Consider the following 21,869-nt stretch of genomic DNA (forward strand, 5'->3'; position numbering starts at 1 on the left):
AAACTGTCAAGTGACATACATACAGAACCATTGCTGTAAGCAGTGTTAAAAGTTATTTCCATTTTTTTCTTAACTCTCATTGTCTTGTTCAGCTTCTGCCTTATAAAAAAATTTGTGTCGTATCTTACTTTTTTTATAGCTGGACAGTAGTCACGAGTGCCAAATCCAATCAGTATAGTTGCCCCAAAGCTTAGAAGTTCCAACGTGCCTTACCAGCCCCGCCACCCCCACCCCTGCAGTGCCTCGAAGAGACATTTCTGCTATTTCCTTTTCTGGTGAGGCTCTGGACCGGCCACTTTACGCTTTCAAGGATGGTTTCTAGGCCTGTGTTTCCTGATAGGTGGAGGGGGAACCACTTGGCTCCGAAGGCAGAACCTATCAGGAGGATGGAAATGTTGTTTTTAAGGAGGATGTAAACGTTGCAATTAAAAACAACAGAAAGCCAAAACATCTAGGGCAGGCCCTTAATTACCTTGAAAGATTGGAGAAACCGGAGAGCATTGTTTGCTAATGACAAAAGGGGAGGTAGGAATTCAAACAATGTATTTATGGAGCTTCTCTGTGGCTCAGCTCAGGCTTGCTTTAGGATGGCCCTGAGAAAATTGCTGTTTTGTGCGGGGAACTTCCTGAGTTCAGTCACTTTATTCTTCTTCTCTGATTTTCACATTAAAAATTCTCCTTTTAGAGGTGCAACATGCAATGGTTAACAGCTAACCAATTCAAAACAAATCATAAGTCATGGAAGCAAGACCCAGACTCAGAAATCACAATGACCAAGTTTCTGTATACCTTCCCCCCACACCCCCACCCCCAAACTCACTATCCTGTTCCACCCCCAAACTCACTATCCTGTTTAGTGCTTATCATTCCGGTACGTGTGTGTGTGTGTGTGTGTGTGTGTGTGTGTGTGTTCCTTAAGCAACATAAATGCAAACATTTTGAAGAGTGTAGTTCTAGTTCTAGATCATTCAAGGTCACTACTGTATGATGTTCCATTGTTCGACTGTACTCCCATTTATGTATCCCTCTCCTTTAGACATACAGGTTGTTTCCAATTTATATTTGCTCTTAAAAATAGTGCTATGGTGAAGATTTCTGTAATGTTCTCTTGTGTGGCTTTTTTTGAGAGGTTGTCTAGTGAGTGAAATTGAGGCATCACTGGGTAGATGCATCTGTGACTGTATTAGAAAATCCCTCATTTTCTCCACATTAGGCACCCTTTAGAGCATAAGGTTTGCATTGCTTCACGTTCTTGGCAATATTTGATAATGTCAGACTTTTACATTTTGCCAGTATCGCAAGTCTAGTGATGTAAAAGCTATCTTGTGATTTTATTTTATATTTCTCGAATTCCTAGTAAGATGGGACATCTTTGCCTATGTGCATTGGCCATTTATATGTCCCCTAGGAAATGTTTTCTCACGTGCTTTGCCCTTTTACCCACCTGGTTATTTGCCTTCGTTTTATTGATCTACAGAGAACTCATTAAATTCTGCCTCTGATGTCTCATGTAGCTGCTTTCAAAGGGAGGCATAGAGGTACCTCACTGTCCTCTCCCTGCCAGGGAGTTCAAACCCCAGCAACAGCCCTTATGTATGACAGAGGGATGATTACACCCACTTTTCAGAGGTGGCATTTGTGAAACGCTCCTTGCAGGGTGCCCGACAGCAAGAGATACTTGATGAGCCTGGAGTTTATTCTCACTCTCCCACTGACTCCTCCTTGTCAGTCTTCCCTAATTGCAGATATTTTTGCAATGGCAACATTCTTAGAAGTTAATGTCATTGGGCACAAGCCATGATTAATGGCCTCTTTCCAATGGTTTATTTATTCATTAATTTATTTTTATGAAGTGAAACCATTTCTCCACAGATCCTTTACATCATTCTGAGAGCAGGTGTAAAACAGCAATCTTTGTAATGGAGGCATCACTGAGTTCAGCTGGGTTGACTTTTACCTTCAGTCTATTTGCTCCTTAGACGAGGTTGTGATGTGTATTCATATACACGAATGTGTGTTTTATACAATACACAGTGGCTTTTATTTGTTCTAGCTAAATATCCGATGATTTCCCCCTGAACCCAACCCGCGCGTCAAGTTCCCCAGTGAGGATGAAGCAGAGATATGTTCACATGTAATGGTCAAATGCTCTGAAATGCAGGATTAGGCTGGGGTTGGGAGGGCGGGGGTGGAAGTTCTACCGCGATCTTCATGCCTTTCAGGTTCTTCAGTTCTCACATTTGTAGTCTCTGGGAGACTTGAAATGTACAGCAGCAATTCTGTGCCAGGCTTTTGTTGCTGGAATGAAATGAGCTTCCGGAGAGGGAAGAAGCAGCAGCTTGGGTTTCCTGAGGTCCTAGGCCTGCCCCTCCCCCAGGCTCGGTGATCCCTTCATTCACTCATTCACTGAGCATTCATAGATATCTGGGGAAAGAGTTCTCCTTCTAGAAGGAACAGCTAGTACAAAATTTCTGAAGGAGGAGAGAGTTTGCATGTTTCAAAATAGCATAAAGGAAGCCAGGCCAGTGTGAATTGAACAGAGTGAATAAGCAGAAATGCTGGATAAAAGAAGTCACAGAGTAGGCTGGAGCTAGACCACCCAAGGGGCCCGTAGGCAATAAAAAGAAGGTTGGATTTGATTCTAGGTAAAATGAAAAGCTATTCGAAGATTTAAAGCAGAAAAGAAATATAACCTTATTTGCATTTTTAAATGTCACATTGAGCATTAAAAACTCATAAAAATGGCTAAAATTATAAAAACTGTTAATACTAAGTGTTGAGAAGGATGCGGGACAAATGGAGCTATCATATACTGTTAGTGGGAACACAAATTGGCACGACTACGTGGGAAAACTATTTGGTAGTATCTTCGGAAGCTAACTCAGCAAATCCACTCTGAGGGATACACCAAGTAGAAATGTATGCATATGTTCACAAAAGAGACATTTGCTAGAATATTCACGGCAGTAGTGTTTATAACTGTAAACAACTAGAGATTACCCAAATGCCCATCAACAATCGCATAGATGAAACAGGTATGGTTGATTTCATGCGATGGGATCTCATAGAGCCATGAATAAAAACCACACCCAAGTGTAGCCAACAATATGGACAGATCTCACAGATGAGTCTCACATCCATATAACGTCAAGCAAAAGAAAATGGATTTTAAAACAGACATCATACTACTTGATTCCATTTACATAAATTTCTTTTTTTTTTTAATATATGAAATTTATTGTCAAATTGGTTTCCATACAACACCCAGTGCTCATCCCAAAAGGTGCCCTCCTCAATTTCAAAAACAGGAAAAATTGATCTCTGCTGTCAAAAGTCAGAATGGCCGTTTCCCTTGGGCCAGGGGCTGTCAGTATCTTGGGGGACACATAACAGGGATGCTCCCATGCTGATCACCTTCCTTTCTTGATTTGGATGCTGGCAGTATGGACAAAACGTGTCTGTGAAACTTCATGGACCTGTTTCTGTATGTGTTCCTTTCCAGATGTAGGTTATACTTCAGTTAAAAAAAAAAAAATCAGGGGCGCCTGGGTGGTTCAGTCGGTTGAGCATCTGACTTCGGCTCAGGTCATGATCTCACAGTTCGTGGGTTCGAGCCCTGCATCAGGCTCTGCGCTGACAGCTTGGAGGCTGGGGTCTACTTCAGATTCTGTGTCTCCCTCTCTCTCTGCCCCTCCCCTGCTCACGCTCTGTCTCTCTCTGTCTCTCAAAAATAAATAAATGTAAAAAAAAATTATAAATAAATAGATAAAATCAAAGGCAATTTACTCTCGATACGGCGTGAAAAATTGGTTATGAGGAATCAGGTAGCAAGTAGAGAAACGTGGCCCCAGGTAGGAGGCTACTGGAGTAGATCAAGGAATATCCAATCAAAGCAGAAAAGCTAAATTACGGATCATTCACCTGATAGGCTTAATCATCACTCAGAAATCACATTTCCAATAATAGTAATATAGGCAAATGTTTTTACTAAGTAAGGGTATTAAACTGCTCATATTATATGATCCCAGCTTTATCAATAGAAAGACAATAAAATGTTAGTAATAATTTTTAAGTTTGTAAGATAATGGGTGAATTTTTCTTACTTGTATTATTTAGAAATTTCTGCATTCTCTCAAACCAATACTGTTTCCATAATGCAAAAAGGTTGGTTTTTTTTTTAAACTCATTTAAGAAAAATGGTTCTCATACAATCAACTCATAGAGGCATTACTGTCCCCACTTGCCAACAGCCTCCCTAAACTTTTACTCCCTAATTCCCCTGCATCATTATGCCCACCCCGGCCAACTTTATTTATGCCTTATGTTCTCCCATCCAAAATCTCCAATAGCTCCCTTGTACCAACTCCGAATCAAAAAAGGCAGATATTTTAGTCAGGGATTTAAGACCCTCTACCATACGAATTCATTTCCCGAAGTGCTTTCTCCTTTCACACTATTCTCTGTGACAAGGTTTAAGTGTTATCTGACTTTAGAATTTTCCCAGTGTCTGGCATAACATGAGGCACATCATTAACACTTTAAAATAATCCAAAAGTAAACTTGAGAGCAAAAATATCTCCCCTATGTTTGAGAATCTAAGGGAGGACGTGGGGTCCAGGTTTTAGAAATAAGAACTCAGAAGAAGGCAGAATTGTACATTTCCTCTTAACAGTAGTGTTCAAACGGAAGGCCACTGTGCACAGCTGTGAAGGCGACCGAGCAGCTGAGTGTGTCTCAGGCTAAGCAGGATGAGTGACATAAGATGGCAGAGGAGAGAAACAGGAGTGGCAGCCAGGCAGGATTAACCACTTGGGCGAAGCAGAAGGGGGTTCCCATGGAAGATGTTAAACATGCAATCCCCTCTCACTAAAGAAGTCCCAGGAGTCTCTCTCTCTCAGGATATATTTAGTGAAAGGAAAACCAGGGAACCTTGAGAAATGGTATTCCTGCAGCTCATCTCAGACCCAGAAGTATGAACTAAGCTACACTTGGGATCACTTCCAGGTCAAAGGTTCTGAGAAAAACAAGTTTCGCTGACTTTCACTCTGAGCAAATTAATCTCCCAACTCCCAGCACAAGCCTGGAGGAGTCTCAACAGTATTCTGTGGGGCTAGATTCAAGTGGGACAGGCTCAACTGGTCTAACAACTACACATGTTCCTGACTACAGTGTTAATATTTGGGCTGCAGATTTAAGGTGAACACACAGGGTTTATGTACTTTAATCAGCCAAAACCTGACCAACATGTGTTTAGATGAGCATGTTTTTGTTTTGAAAGGCTAATAGTTACTTTAAATAGTGTCTTCTATTTCCTGTAATTCTCCTCCCTAAAACTAATATTTGCGTAAAACTAATATTTGCATAAAACTAATATTTGCATACACACACACACACACACAAAGTCATATTTTGGTTGTAAAATAAATGTTGGCATACCAAAAAGAGGTCCCTCCCACCTGTCTCCCCATGTACATTTTTATGTGTAATCTATTTTTCATATTTTATGAATTTTGACTACTGTCCTGATCCATTTGTGCATCTAAAAAAGTAAAAAAGGAACAACTTTCCCCATTCCAACTCCAGAACATTCTCTTCCCACCTGCTACCCCCCCTCTGTGACTTTCACATCAAGCCCAACTTACCACACGAACAGATTCTCATCTCAAAAGTGAAAAGATTTTCTTCTGACAAACTAGCTTGAGGAGATCTGATTTTATAACCATATGATACTTATAAGTCCCCCAATTAATATTTGGGAAACCTACTACAGGTGACCCTGGAACCATGAGCAGTTCAAACCTGTGTTGTCCCAGGGTCAAGTGTACATTAAAAATAACTAGAAAGATCCTGACTTGCTAAAACTGGATTAAGTAAAAGTTATCATCATTTTTAGAAGTTAACACCAAGATAATATGCCCTCCTCTCCCTCCATACCCAAAACTTCATAATCTGAAAAAGCTATGTTGTGGCTAAATGAATTGGGGGGCGCCTGGGTGGCTCAGTCCCTGTCTCTTGATTTCAGCTCAGGTCATGATCCCAGTGTTGTGGATCAAGCCCTAGCTTGCGTTCCATGCTGAGTGTAGAGCCTGCTTGAGATTCTTTCTCTCCCCCCATGTGCTCTCTCCCTCCCACTCTCTGAAATAAAAAAATCCAAAAAATTAAAACTAAATTTGTTTTATATGTATTGAACAAAAGGCAAAATTTTTAAAAAAATGTATCTTGGGATTCTTTCTCAGACACCAGACAGAGTCTTTCCACATATAAAAACCTTGAAACACAGGTTTCCTAGGTTGTCCTATTTCACAAATGAGCAAACAGGAGGCACAAAACAACGAAGTGCTTTGCTCTAGTTTCAAAACTGCGACAGTGCAGGAATTTATATTCATGTTTTTTCCACCAGATGGCACCCTTACTGAGAAACATTTCTAGAGACAAAAACAAAACAAAACAAAACAAAAAACCAAAAAAACCCCAACCAAACAAAAACACCCAGAAAACAGAAAAACAAAAACCCTATTCTAAGGAAGTTATTTAGTAAAGAGAATAAAAATCCTCATGACCAAAAAAACAAAAACAAAAACACTTCTAAATGATTTTTTTGAATGGTTGTTAGCCTTGACATTGTGTTGTTTGCTAAAAAATACATTAACTGGTAAAATAACCAAAATATGCTAAAAAGCCTCTGAATTTTTCCAGTGAGAAATTCTGTATAAGCAAGTTTTCTGGATAGCTGATTCTGAAATTTTCTGAAGTTCTTGCATTTTTTTTTTTCATTTTTATTGAAAAATCCTTCAGGAATGTGTTAAACCCCTTTACTTTTTAAAAAATTTTTAATTAAAAATAATGTTTTTTATTTGAGAGAGAGCATGGGGTACGGGGCCAGAGGGGGAGGGAGGGAGGGAGAGAGAGAGAGAGAGAGAGAGAGAGAGAGAGAATCCCAAGAAGCTTCCATGCTGTCAGCACAGAGCCCAACACGGGGCTTGAACTCAAGAACTGTGAGATCACGACCGGAGCCAAAATTAAGAGTCAGACGCTCAACCGGCCGAGCCACCCCGGCGCCCCTGACTCCCTTTCTTTAGACATTAGACACCCATTAAAGCCCACTGTCAGCAGAGGGTCAGCTTGGACGAACACCAGTCCCCACCCCTCGGTGATACAGAGATGCCATGGCTGAGGGGAGCAGGGCTCCTGGCCTCGGTGTCACGCAGCTCTATCTGGCCACTTGTACTTTATTTTTCTGATTGCTTTACTTCCTCCTTGGTGTCAGTTGCCACTTCTGGTTTATTACTCTTCTCTCTCCACTCTATTTGCAGATTCCCATATGACGTGAGGTAACCAGGCATATTCACAGAATGACTACTAAGCAAACTCCCATTTGCTGAGGGCCCGCTGCATGCTAGGCACTTTGCCTGTCAGAATGTACTTCATCTTTCTAACCCTTACACAACTCAGTGAATTAGATATTATACCCATTTTATAGGTGAGGAAACTGGGGCTCAAATAGTTGGTCCAAATTTGCACAGCGAGTCCGAGGCAGGATCTAAGATGGGTCCTCAGACCCCAGGCTAACCTGCCTCCCCAGGCTGGCTCCCCAGGTGCCACCAGAGCCCCCCTGCTTGCTGAGAATCTCTCTGAAGCGAGAACAGAGCAGCACCGACCATGCAGAGGGCTCTCTGATCTTTAGAGTTTGTGAGCATGGTGAGCTTGCATTGTGGACACGTTGGCCAATTGTGTTCACCTCCTGGGTCAAAGGAGGAACTCAACGAAACCTTTTGCAAAATGTGGAACAGTCCATACAGATGTTGCCCTTGTCTTTTTTGGACTCATAAAGTGTTAACAGTAATAAAACTCACATTTTAATCCATTTTAGAAGCAAGCAAACAAATGGAGTAGAGTTGAGGCTAGAGATGGGATCCAGAGCTCATTGGCTGGCTCGTGGACCCTGAATTCCCCAGACAGAAGGTGTCCTCACCCTACATCAGACCTGGGAGTATGACCCAGCAAGCCCAGGGCAGGGCCGGCATGGAAACAGATTTTAATGAGGATTCTCAATACGAGCTTTTGCCAATTTTATTGGAAAACAAGTACAGTCCATCGATCAGTGATACATGCTGTACATGAATCTGGTGTTTTACTATATAAAAATACTTGGTATCTGCTTAGAATTGTACAAACACGTTTTTAAAAACCCTTCATCATTAACCAATAAAAATATAATTTATCAAAACTAGCACTGAGAAAAATGGCTCACTACCTTTTCTGTTATTGCAAATAAACAAAGGGAGGTGGAAGAAGGAAGATATAAATTCTGCTAAGCCAGTTTTTGACAACTGGAAGCAAAATGCTTTATGGCAAACTCTCCTTTAAACACTCACACAAACAAAAAAAATTACCATCAGATAATGCAGTAAAATCTAATTAATGGGAAAGGCCTGAAAGGAAGAGCTTAAAAGAGGTTTTCAGGGAAAACAATAAAACAAAGGAAGTTCCCAGGGAGCTAGGAGTGTAGCGCCTTCCCCCGCCTTCCCCCGGAATCCCCCCTGGAAGGACTGGGAGTGACAGGCGACATGCACTTTCCTGTTGGGGCCCCTCCTGGTCCCAGGGCACATCCCCTGATTCTTGTCCCTCCAGAAATTCCAGGTGCAAATGCTGCTGGTAATTCTTGGTTGTTCTCCCCGCTCCTTACTTTCTGGCCAACTTTGCTGCTAAGTCTAATGTTCGGAATTGGCTTTCGTGACACTACACAGCAAGTATATTTTACAGATGACAGACTAAAAATGATCAGCAACATAATACGTTTTAAGCATCTGATAGGCCTTTTGGGGGCATAACAGCCCCCCTGCCCGAGCCCCACAGACTTCTGGCTACAGTTCGTGTATATGCTGGCAAATAAAAATAAGGCAGTTTTTTAAAAACAACAACAACAACAACAGTCTCAAAACAGCACTATTACGCGATGCTGTCAGATTGAATTTAAGAAAAAGCAGGTAGAAAGAGAAGAGGCAAAGCATTCAACTCTGTTTCTGTCTGGCTCTAACTGCTTTCAGGGGGAAAAAATATGCTATATAAGACTGTGTTCACCCATAGCATTAAGCATAAAAAATAAAAAAAAAACATAGGGCCTGTCCATGTTCATACAACTTCTAAAAATGGTGCCCGTGCCCCTCAGCAAATGGCACATGAACTTGGCTTTGCAGTTTTCCAGGGTTTCTCTAAGGACTATCATCACGTTTTAAAAAACCGTGTCCTAGACCAAAACAGCAACTTGCTTTCATTTTTAATTCACTAAGAAATATCTACCTTTTGGGAAAGACTATATGACAGCAGAAACATTTTCCGTAAACTCGAAACAATTTTTGTAAATTCCAACACTCAAAAGTTTAGAATTTGGTTTCTTAAAGAAAGCATCTCTAGACTCAGCCACCATCTCAGAAAACAGTCATTTCTTCTCACAAAAGTGCCAGGGTAGGGGCGAAGGGGACACTCGATGACCTGAAGTCAAGCGTTCAGGACACTGCACTAAGAAGCCAGCGACGGAGCTAGAAGCCCTACGTCTGACAGCACTAAGCGTGATTTAAAAAACAAAAAACAAACAAAAACAAAACAAAACAAAAAACAGGTCACTTCTTTTCTCTATAAAATTAGGATGATTGTAAAACTTAAATATGAGAATCTGTGGACAGTTTTCAACAAGAAAGGCCCACACAAATCTATGTCACATGTGCTAATTACTCGTGAAGACACCGCAGACTACAAGAGACAGCCCCTCCTGCAGAGAGCAGGGTCTCTCTAGTTGGGACACAGAACTACCTTCTCATAAAGTGATGGCCAGCAGACTAAGTGCTATCAGACTGAGAGCAGAGAGCAGGTGTCTCAGGGCAGTTTCTTGGGGAAATCTCTTAGAGAAACAGAGTTGGGGTAAATTTTGAATTTCATACAACTCTGGGGGGTTGGAGAAAATTCCAGAAGACATTCTGGTCAGAGGAGACTGGAAGGAGAAGCAGAGATGAAGGAACACTAGGGGCAGGTGTGGAAGTGTGCAAAGGCTGACCTGGGAGTTCACAGAGCAGGACAGAGAGGGGCACAGCTGTGCGGACAGACTGGGGGTTTGGGGGCAGCAGTGGTGAAATGCAAATGCATAATTGGGCTTTAGGTCCTAAACCAGGAGAGGTGTTTTCAGTAGGAACAGGAGGAGCTTGGAGCAGCATTTTATGAAGGAAGGCTAATCCGTGGGCCAGGTGTGTGACAGAGAAGGAGGAGGAAGGGATTGGGAAGCTGTCCTTCCAAAGACATGATGAGTCAAATGGAATGCACAAGAGGAAGGTGCTACAGAAGGGTCACTCCAGGGGGGAAGGCGTCCAGAGTGGATCTATTCTCCGCTACTCCTGCTTTTGAAATGCCCTCTCTCCAGCAGAAAGCTAAGGTGATTTCAAAAACATGCAATCCTTTTTTTCACTGAAATGAGAATTTTAAAGGGCTGTGAAATGAAATTCAGTCTCTGGAAACAGACTGCTGGCTGTTGATGGGTAGGGAAAATGCGAAGCAAATGGAAAGTTCTCCAAGCATACTTCTTCCCTCCTCTGTGAAATACCAGTCTCACTTTGCCTGCAGCACTGCCAAGGAAAGCCTCTGGGGCGGCCAGTGACCATGCTATCCCCGGGGGCTGGGTCACAGCCACCCTCCTTGGACTGTGGACAGCTCCATAAAAACATTTATAGATGATAAATATTTCCTGATTGTTCTTTCCTCTCATTTGCTGTCCTGGTGCCTGTTCTCAGCAGTTCAAACATTTGGACAGGGCATTTGTTGCCTTTTAAAAAGGACTGCCAAGCTCTCGGTTCTGAATTGCCCTGACCTGCTATTGTCACCACATCCTGCTCCCTGAGCAATCCGATTCCAGGTGACCTCAAGGATAAGAGACTCTACACGTGCATTTTATGACTGTACAGTCAGTGAGGGCACAGCCTGGCCTGCAATGCCAGAAGACAGGAGTCACCCAAGGAACTCTTGGCCAAGCTTCTCCCTGCTACCCGAGAGGCACATGCACCTCCCTCTGAAGCTTTTTCTTCGAGTCTGGTCTCATGGCCAAGGACAGTAACTGGTGTTTGGATGGAGGTGGCTGCCGCTGGATGGGCATGTGGTACCTGACATTCTTCCAGAACCTTGTCTTTGCAGATTGCACGCCCTCTCTAAAGTCCCCTGACCAGCGTATGGCCCCGTGTTTCCGCTTAATGAATTTAATGGTTTCTGGCATTTTCTCATAGTCTTGGATCGTCTCCAGTTCAAGCAGGACAACTTTAATCCCATCCTGAATGAAAGCATTGTACATTGCTATCTGCTCTTCAGATGAATTCTCCAGCCAGCCCAATCCTGATGCCTCTGGGACCAAAACGATGATCAGTCTTCTGCTTTTCTTTATGTTTTCATTAGTGACGTCAACAATGTCTGAAAACAGGAAGCCCAGCAGAGTAAGGAAAATTTCAATTTATAATCATTCTCTCCCAAACCAAGACCCGACCCCCATCCCCTATGTCGTACAATGTTTTTTTCTCATCCTAATTGAGATTAAAGAAGCTTCTGATTTTATAGACCAGCTTAACACCTGGCCCACAAAAGCTGAATATTTCACTTCGAACTCAGAATACTCCTGGTATAAACTTTAAAGCCTTAAACCATTTGATCTCTTCCACTCTTATTTTACTGTCTCAGTTGTAAAGTAACCAGTGGATCTAACTAGTTCTGAAGTTTTCCAAAACTAAATAAAACTTCGTCAATTCTTGTGCCAACAAAATACAAGAAAAGTAAGTACTTTTTGCAGTTAATAGATGTGGAAATCATCACTACCAACCACTGGGGAGTGCTTAACACTGCCAAATATATACACCTATGCCACAGTTCTTCTAGAAAGATGAAACCTAGCTTTAGCAATTATTTTTACAACCAGACTGGTTTTTTTTTTTTTTCCGTGACACACATACCTTCCCCAACATAGGCGTCCCTTCCATAAATGAACAGCTTATATCCACACTGTTTTTCCAAGACCTCAGGCAAGACTTTAAACACAAAAATATCTGAGTTCGAGGTGGACCCTTCCCCAAGGGTCTTTGGATATAGTATATATGCATCATAGGTCTTTCCATCTGAAGCTAGAGGGGAAAGTAAAATATTTAGATGTATTTGGATCCAATCTATCTGGACCAAAAGATTTGGTAAAGTCAATACCCCAAACATGCATTTCGGAATGAATTATTAATTTTGTGTGGGGGATGGTATGAACGAAGCAGCAATGCCAAAGTACAGCAACTTTTTAAAGTGTTCATCTACAAGTTTCTATTTATTGTGCTTTACACTATGAAGGTGTTCTTATGTTGTTGAATGGCCACCTCAGGTGCAGAGATTGTCTATCTCTTGATCTGGGAACTATCCTTACCTCACTGGTCTTATCTTCTTCCCCAGTGTCTTGGCCCTGAATTCTATCATTCTTCCTTTTATGTATTATTGCAGTATTGGGTTTTTTTTTTTTTTTTGCAAGATTTAAACAAAAGAGAAAGTGAGAGGTTCCCTGACACATGAAAATCATTATTTCTTTCTTTTGAAGACAGATCATGGGGTCATCTATGTCCTAACCAGCATGGAGCAGGCCCTCAACAATGCATATTGGATTTACAAACAGATGCTCTCAATGCCTGTCTACCCCACCATTATGAACACTAAAGCAGTAACCTGGAAAACAATGCTATTTAGTCTATTCAGTTCCAAAACTATAATTATGTACATGAATAGCTACTATTCTTGCATATGCCACATTTCATTTTAAAATTTAAGTAAACACCCTCTCAGCCATCTTCTACATCGCTTGACTACCCCTTATCTCCAACAAGGAAATATTGCATAGAATACAAAGTTGTACCTTTTGGAGGGAGAAAATCATAGCAAGAATCCCTGTACCAAAGCACAATGTCAACCTTGAAGATTTTGTAGATGAAAACAGAGCATGTAATTACTAGAGTTAACATGACAAACACACCAATTGTGTGCTTCTTGAAATCAGGGACTATGGCAGAAAAGAGGGAAAAAATATATTAGAATCAAAAGAATTAAAAATTTGAGCATACCAAATTAAATATCATCATCCCAGAGAAACCATTTTTGGGATTGGCCTGCAATCCCAAATCCCTGATAATATTAACCTATTCATTATCACAACTTAGTAACGCATACTAATGTACAAAGCCATCTAGAATTGATACTGTATAAAACTGAGGTGCATTGTATTAAATTTCCACCTAAATCTTATAATACAGTTGACCCTTTAACAATACAGGTTTGAACTGTGTGAGTCCATTTATATGCATTTTGGTTTTTTTTTTTTTACAATACCATACTGTAAATGTATTTTCCTTATGATTTTCTTAATAGCACTTTCTTTTTTCTAGCTTACTTTATTATAAGAATACAGTATGTAATACATACAACATACAAAGTATGTGTTAATCAACGGTCATGTTATCCATCACGTTTCCGGTCAACAGTAGACTATTAGTAGTTAAGTTTGGGGAAGTCAAATTTATACTCAAATTTTTGACTGGGAATGGGGGTGTTGGTGCTCTTAATTCCCATGTTGTTCAAGGGTGCACTGTATACAGTAACACAGAAAAAAATGCCAAAGACCATGGGATAGAGCACTTCAGAGTAAAACAAGTCAAAGTCACACAAAAGCCTACAAAAGTTTATGGAGGTACAAGAGTTAGCTGGGGAAAGCTGAAGTTTGGGGGTATGGAAAGAAAGGGCTTAGGGATGTCATACAGTATGTTTCACTCTTCCACACTCTCTCAGCTCCACTCCAATTATTCATCCAAAGATTACAGCGGAGGAGGGACAGAGAAGTAAGGTGAAGGAGGGGTAATGGGGTGCGGTGTAGAGAAGAAAGAAGACAGTGGCTTCTAAATGACAGGGGCCATGCAGAAAAGAGAAATCTAACAGTTGCATCACTCTACTTTCCCAGTTTGGGTCTTTGATCCATCCGTAGCTGATTCGGGTATGAAACAGAAATCAGGATTGCACATTTTCCAGACTAATATCCAGTTGGCCCAATGAACAGTTCACATTCACAGCCTTAATTAGTGTAGCTTCACACAAGATCATGATACCTGTAGTGTAAATCTTCCAGATTTCTTGTTTTTATTCAAGGCCACCTTGATTATTCTTGTTCTTTTGCCTTTCCATGTGACTTTTAGAATAAACCTGCCCACAACAACACACCCACCCAAACACATACCCACACTTGCACAAATACTGTTGAAATTTGGATTGGAATTTTTTTGAATCCATAGATTCATTTGGGGAGAACTGATACCTTTATAATACTGAGTCTTACAATCTATGAACATTGTATAACCTTAGGTCTTCTCTAATTTATCTCAATAATGTTTTGTTTCTTTTTTAGTTTGTATCACACTTTTGAACAGACTTTGCTAGACTTATTCCTCAGTATTTGATAATTGTTGATACTACTGTAAATGTAATCTTCTAAATTTAGTTTCTGTTTGTTGTTGGTATTTATAGACATACATAGAAATACCATATATATGCACATATATGCATATGTTTATATATAGACGGAAAGACCAGTGATCTTGCTAAATTCATTTACTAATTCTAATAATTTGTCTATAGGTTTTTAAATTTTCCTCCATGTACACATTTATAAATACCCTATTTTTAATTCAACTACAAACAATCAAAATATTACACAAAGATTTTCAATACTGTGTTCGATTACACAGTTGAAGAGAACTAGTAATTTCTGACTTCCTTTCTGCAAAGTGGATATTTAGGCTTCCCCTGTTCATCCATTATTCTGTCATTTACCTAAAAATATTCATCAGATACCTATGATATGCCAGATTTAAGTCACTACTAGCTCTGGATATAGAATGAATGGTAAGATAAATGGTCAGCACCATCACAGAATTTAAGTCAAGGAAAGAAAACTAAGTATGACAGATACTGTGACAGGGACACGGGGTTCTCTGAAGTATGTAACAGAGACACTAACCTCGTCTCTTTGGGCAGAGAGCTTGTTAAGAGCAGGCAGCAAGACAGAAAGCTTCCTAGAAGTAGTTCAGCTGACAAGTGAAAGAATAGAAATTTGCCAGGTTAAGAGGAATCCAAGAGCTTCTAAGCAGAGGAAATAGCATTGCAAATCTCAAAGTCATGGAATCTTGCAACAGGAAGCCAAAACTTCATTTCAAATATTTTGTTGTTTACCTGGATGTATCAATTGGATATATGCTGAATTTATACCATCTGTATTCTTGGCTACACAGGTAAATGGATATAGATAAAATCTACTTTCCACTTCTGAAATATTAAGTACTGTGATGATTGTGTTCTTTCTTTTGGTTGAAGGATTTTCCACTCTGTTCAAAAGAAAGAGAATACATGAAGTTGTTTGAGTAAAACTACTACAACTGAGACATATACACATGGTTTATCTCTTAATTCGCCACATGAATTACAGCAGAAGTTATCACCAGCCCTAAGCACAGGGATAATAATGGGGCTGTTGGCAACACTGATCTGAGATTTTATAGCCCAAAGACCACAGTCAGTGAAAGATTCAGTAGCAGAGATCATGTTAAAATTATCAGCTTCCAAGAAGAAAAAAATGGATGCACATGCTAGTCACCATGGGGCACTGAGAAGAACGCACGAAACAGGAGATTGGGACAGATGACCAAGGAGAATGCTAAGGAGTCAGGAGCTGATCCCTAGAGAGGAATCAGAAAGCCACTAGAGACTTGAGAGGTAGAGTGCCAGGCTCTTGGCCCACCTAATGAGTCTTTCCTAAACTGCTCTTAAAAACCCAGAATATCATGAAGGGTAATTCAGGAAAGTTGCTTCATTAGAATTCTGTAACACATCTACCTATGGTCAAGAGAAAGCCTTCCAAATGGTTCGGAATTTACACCATGAGGATATGTATTTTTACCTTAACTGTGTAAGTTCTTATAAATCCTGTTTAGCTCAGCAAAACTCAATATGGGCAGCAAAGGGTCAAGGGCCAGTCAACTGCCAACTAACTCTTGCTATTCAATGAAACCATCAACGTTGTATAAAGCATGATATGAAGTGTAATACCAAAACTTCTCGGTTGCACGATAGGCTTTTAGCATACTTACGGCAAATAATCCTCCACCAACACTGGGTCGTCTTCATCAATTAATGACCCATTCCACTTCCAGTAGACAAAGTCACTCAACTGGCCACTGACATTGCAGATCAACTGTAGCCTGGATCCTGCAAAGCAATGTATTTTTAATCAGAGCTATTGATTTTTATCTGATCTATCTAGATTAGTAAATGGCTATTGATTAAAAATTTTAAATTATAGAAAAGTACAAAAAGAAAAATTGCCCTTAAACCTACCACTCGGAGAGAACCGTGATTAGTAACTTCATGTATCTCATTCTTTGTGTATACGTGAAATTTTTAAAATGAAACATTATTGTCTACTATTTATAAATATTGTATACTGGGAACTTCAGCTCACATGATCAGCCTTCCAAAAGAGGCCGTTTCATGGCTGCTTAGTATTCTGTAATACAGATCTACTATGACTAATGGCTTTTCTATTGCTAAACACAATTTGCTTCTAATTTTTCATTATTGGATTAATATTCTAATGAACACCCTTGTGCATCAATATTGTACATATCCTGAAGTATTACTTTATATCTGGAAGTAGAATTAAGAGATAAACATATTTAAAAACTCATCCTCCCTCTTCCAAATGAGACTGTACATATCTACACTTTGTCCAGCAGGGTATGTGAATGCTATCTCACCCCCAAGCCCCCAGATTCCAAATATATTTGCTTAGTCATTGTCCAATGAGAGAATTAAAAACGCCATTTAAATTTTTGTGTGAATTTCTTGGGATACCTGGGTGGCTCAGACAGTTAAGCGTCTGACTCTTCATGTTGGCTCAGGCCATGATCTCATGCTTTGTGAGTTGAGCCCCACATCAGGCTCTGCACAGACAGTGTGGAGCCTGCTTGGGATTCTTTCTCTCTGCCCTTCCCTGCCTCTCTCTCTCTCTCTCTCTCTCTCTCTCTCTCTCTCAAAATAATAAAGAAAGAAACTTTAAAAAAAAAAAACAAAAACGTTTCTGCATTTCTTGAAATCATGGTGAATGGACATCTTTTATAAGTTCAGTATCGGTTTGTTTTTAAGAACTGTTTGTTATGCTTACTGTCCATTATTTAATTGCTTCTCATATTAACTCCACTGCTGTATGGGAGCTCTTTATTCACTGAGGATATTAACGTTTTATCATACATGAAAACTATTCCAAATAACTTTCAGAGTTCGTTGCTTTTGTTTTATTTCTGTCTATGGAAATTCTTTGATATTTCTCTCTCTCTCTCTCTCTCTCTCTCTCTCTCCCTCCCTCCCTCCCTCCCTCTCTCCCCTTTTTTGGTCAAATTTCTGTTTTATATGTTTTCACAATTTTTTCTAAAAGCTTTACCACCAAATCAGGAAAATACCCAAGTACATTTTCATTGAGGTATATAATGTTTTCATTGTTCTGACTGTTTTAGTTCTTTACTCTGTCTAGAATGTAATTGGGTATGGTGTGAGGGAGAGATTTAACTTCATGTTTTTATCCAAATAGCTCATTTATAATTTCAGAACCCCTTATTGGATAATAATTTGTAATGCCACTTTTGTCATAAAATAAATTATTTGGGACTTTCTTGGTTGAGCTAAATGTGTATACTGATGTCAAGGGTACCACAATCTTAATTACTATAGTTTTAGGGTAAACATTGGTACTATTTAGAGCTCTTCTTGTCAATACTATTTTAATAATCTCATCATTTTAATATTCTTGGTGAATTTGAGAATCACTTGCAAACTTTTGAGCCCATTCATATTTTTGTCAGAATTCCATTAAAACTATAATTTTAGGGGAGCCTGGGTGGCCCAGTTGGATAAGCATCCACCTTCAACTCAGGTCATGATCTCACAGCTCTGGGTTCGAGCCCTGCATGGGGCTCTGTGCTGACAGCTCAGAGCCTGGAGCCTGCTTCAGATTCTCTGTCTCCCTCTCTCTCTGCCCCTCCCATGCTCACACTCTATGTGTCCCTCTCTCTCTCAAAAATAAATAACCATTTAAAAAATTAAAAAAAAATAAAACTACAATTTTAAGAGTTGGTATCTTTACACTCTCTAGTTTTCCATACAGGAAAAACATACATTTCTATTAAAGTTTTCCTTACATTGGTGTTTCTCAAGACTGTTGCCATTATTGCTCCCTTTTGAGTCTTTTTAGACATTTTTACCCTAATTGACTACCTCCCCATGAATTTTTAATACCACAGACATACAGTATATCTGTTGATTGAGATTTTTTTCCTCTAAATACCAATTTTATCCCCACTGGAAACAACATAGCTCCCACTCCTTGTCAATATGCATGCTTTAAATCTCAGTTTTCCTGATATTTATATGTCAGAATTTTTTTCTCCCCTCTAAATCCTATTTATTTTTAAAAGATTTTGCCAAGAAACTATAGACATCTCTATGACATGTTGCAAACAGGATCTCTTTCCCCATTATGTTTTCTAGTTGGTTACTGCCAAACAAGTTCACCATTTTTAGAATATTGATTTTGTTACAAGCATTTTATGTATTTTAATGAAGTTGTTATAGACAATGTCCATTTAAAACCCATATCCCTAGGCCAAAAAGTACAAATAAAATTAAAAAGTGCAGTGTTCTGTGGTATACACTTGTGTATGAATAACTTTATTGACTGCTTATGAAAAGCAGAACTTTTCGGGGATCTTCTGACAAGATTTTTCTTTAATCTTAAAATGCTTTCTCTTCAGTAACACCATCTTTGGAGTCAGTCACTATTCTCACCATCTCTATGCCACCTCGACGCCAACCTGCTGCTATTCCTCTTCTTTGGGGTCAGACCCCCAGATTTTAAAAGCAGTTTTAAATGAAGGAAAGGCCATTTTGCCACAGCTCAGTTCTCTGAGAAACTTCCATCTCCCACTGAAAGCCACAAGTCAGGAGGGAAACAATCACGTGCTGGAACTTCAGGGCCAACTGGAAAGCCAGTATGAACACTCACGTCGGTCTTATTCACCACAAGCCTGAAGAAGCATGGTCCTGGAAAAGATGGCCCCTCTGCACACACGTAATTTATAAAAAGGAGAGGGCAAAGGAAGGAGACTGAGGCTCGATTACTAAAACTCAGCACCATGAAAACAAATGATAATGACTAATGGACACCAGAACTCAAATTACCAGAGGTTTTAATGAGGTGAGGTGACAGTCTTCAGTTCCATCTTGAACGCCACAAAAGAACTGTTTTTAAAAGTAAAAAGGGACTGACGGGAAAGAAGGAAAGATAAAAAGAATATCTAAACTGCTGAAGGACCCTATTTGCTCCTGATATCCTGATAAACCTCAATCACTCTTCTTCCTCCATTCCCAACTCCTTCCGACTGTGATTATCAGCAATTCTCTGACCTTTGAAGAGAAGCCTGAGTGAATTCACTGGAACTCCCAGTCTTTGACAGTATGGTTCTTGGCGTTTCTTGAGACACGTTGTCTGTCATCTTCACTTCAAAGTGAATCTCACTGCGATCCTGGCCAACGACTCTGAGTTTAATGTATGCTCTTTCCTTCTTATCCCGCAAGTCCCCACTTGAAGGCTTTGACTGCTGGTCAGACATAGTGATGATGGCTTCACCCAGGGTCTCCTCCTCACAGCAGTGGCCTTGGAGAAGTAGGCCTTCGCTCTGGGATTCACAAATCTATCTCTTCCCCACAGCACACCACCACAGCTGGAGGGACTTCTGCTATACCTAGAATATTAATTTTATATCTGGCCAATTAGTAATATATTAATTCTAATTTTAATAATAAAGTCATTTTCTCCCTTACAGTAAGCATGACTTGGTTCCTTTACTTATGGTTGTATCGGTGGGCACTTCTGAAATATGTTAAGTAATGCTGGTTATGTGGGCATCTTTGTCTTGCTCTTGACTTCAGTGAGGGCGTCTATACCCGTAGAAGGTCTAACACAACAGTGGCTCATCATGAAGAATGTTAGTGACTACTGGTTTGAACTGATGTTATTTATTAAGTTAAGGAAGTATCCCTCAGTTCCTAAGTTATTTTACTGGTAATTTGTATTGAATCTTATCAAATGCCTGTTAGACCTACAGGGCAATCATAGGACAGGGTGATGGGTGCATCAGACCAACATGACACATTAAAATATAATAACATATGATATATTAAAATATGTTTCTGAATATGAAGCTATTTTTAGATTTGGAGATCAATGTCACCTAAACTATAGAGCTGTAAAGTGTACACACCTAGAACAAGAATTCTTAACAGAGGCTATGGCCACCAGGGCAAAAAGTGGATCTTGGGCAAGAAAATCCTTAGATATTGCAATGGTTTGTGACCCTGCAAAGTGCACGGTACATCAACAGATATACAATGAAGGGAAGAAGATAGGGTGGGGGTAGGGTGAATGCCTTTTTAGGCTCTACAGGGGAGCAGTAATGAGGAGAAACAAAAAAGCATTGCTCTAGATTACTAGAATACTGCTCTAGATTCTATATTGGCTTATATGTAATTGTGAGTTTTCACATCTTTGTTTTTTTATACCTGTGAATGCCTTTATATTACCTCCCACCATTAATAACTGCTTGGACACATACAGCATCCATTGGTCCCAAACTTTTACCTTCTAATCTCTGTACAACTATTCACGGTCTTCATGCAGTTAGTTTCACAGAAGAGAACTTTATATGCCAGCCTGGTGTTTGATCCTCTGATACAAAAATCTGTTTTTATGTTTGGGCCAGTGGTTTTCCATAAAATTTTCAGTGACAGCAGAAATGTTTTATATTTGTGCTAATGCAGTAATCACTTGTCACATATGGTTATTAAGCCCTTGAAATATGGCTACCACGACTGAAGAACTAATTTTTAATTGAACTAAATTAACTAATTTACTTAATTTAAATTTACAAGTACATAGTCACATATTGCTGGTGGCTATCGCATTGTATAGTTTAGGTCTGGATGCTTATAGGATTATGTCTTTGTTCCTGAAATAAAAAATTTTCACTGACTTGATGGTCATCCTAGAAAAAAAAACTTATCCTTTTTGGTCTCTTATCTTATTCTTCTGCCTGAAAACTTAGCTCTGGTCATAAGAAATCCATCCTGTACCAGTCAGATAAATTATACTTCTCATTTCTAGTCCTTTTGAACTTGGTCTTTGGCTAGTGTTTCCATGGGTAATAAGTATCCACAGGAGAGTGGGGGTGGACAAATCAGACAAGGCTAGATTTTTGTCCTGAGAGGCAGGAAATCCAAAGAAACATTTAAAGACATAATCTGTGCCACTTTCCCACTAATGGTAGGTATATTCAGTAAATAATTTAGGTTATGTGTAGCAAAGGCAGAGTTTATCTTAATCTTGAGTTCAAAATAATGATTTCAGCATATTCTGATTGGAGACCACTTACCCAGACTTGCTTCCATTGTCTCATTAGTTGGACTCACAATTATAGGCTTCACAGGCTTGTCTTCCTCTGAAAGACAAACATCAGCAGGGGTTCTTAGTCTCTTACAGAGCAGAATCTCAGCGGATGACAACAGTTAGCAAAATATACCAAAATATATCACATGGAGTCGGGCCAGATATTCCCCTGAGAGCCCAGCGCATATATGGCAGGAGAGAGAGGGCAAGAAGTGAAAGGAGGAGGCCACCACAGAGGCCACGGCAAAACCATGAACGCCTGCCAGAAAGCCTGGGCCCT

At 39.9% G+C, this 21,869-nt stretch overlaps 1 protein-coding gene across 12 annotated transcripts in view; it reads right to left on the reverse strand.

Annotated features, from left to right (window-relative positions):
- Positions 1–8,052: 8,052 nt before the first annotated feature.
- IL1R1 (interleukin 1 receptor type 1) overlaps positions 8,053–21,869 on the reverse strand; it is a 78,422-nt gene continuing 64,605 nt past the window's right edge. For 9 of the 12 annotated variants that reach the window (XM_053200384.1, XM_027069352.2, XM_015065156.3 and 6 more), the window contains 6 exons: positions 21,576–21,641; positions 16,185–16,302; positions 15,271–15,422; positions 12,911–13,054; positions 11,979–12,146; positions 8,053–11,445 (listed from right to left, as the gene is read on the reverse strand). In XM_053200384.1, the coding sequence (XP_053056359.1) occupies positions 11,027–11,445; positions 11,979–12,146; positions 12,911–13,054; positions 15,271–15,422; positions 16,185–16,302; positions 21,576–21,641 (1,067 nt within the window). In that variant the 3' untranslated portion in view covers positions 8,053–11,026. Of the gene's footprint in view, positions 11,446–11,978; positions 12,147–12,910; positions 13,055–14,753; positions 15,129–15,270; positions 15,423–16,184; positions 16,303–18,933; positions 19,189–21,575; positions 21,642–21,869 lie in introns of those variants that run through there. The other 3 variants (XM_053200383.1, XM_027069353.2, XR_008289256.1) reach the window with 3 other exon arrangements.

Source organism: Acinonyx jubatus, chromosome A3, assembly GCF_027475565.1.
Source record: "Acinonyx jubatus isolate Ajub_Pintada_27869175 chromosome A3, VMU_Ajub_asm_v1.0, whole genome shotgun sequence".
NCBI classification, from domain to species: Eukaryota; Metazoa; Chordata; class Mammalia; order Carnivora; family Felidae; genus Acinonyx; species Acinonyx jubatus.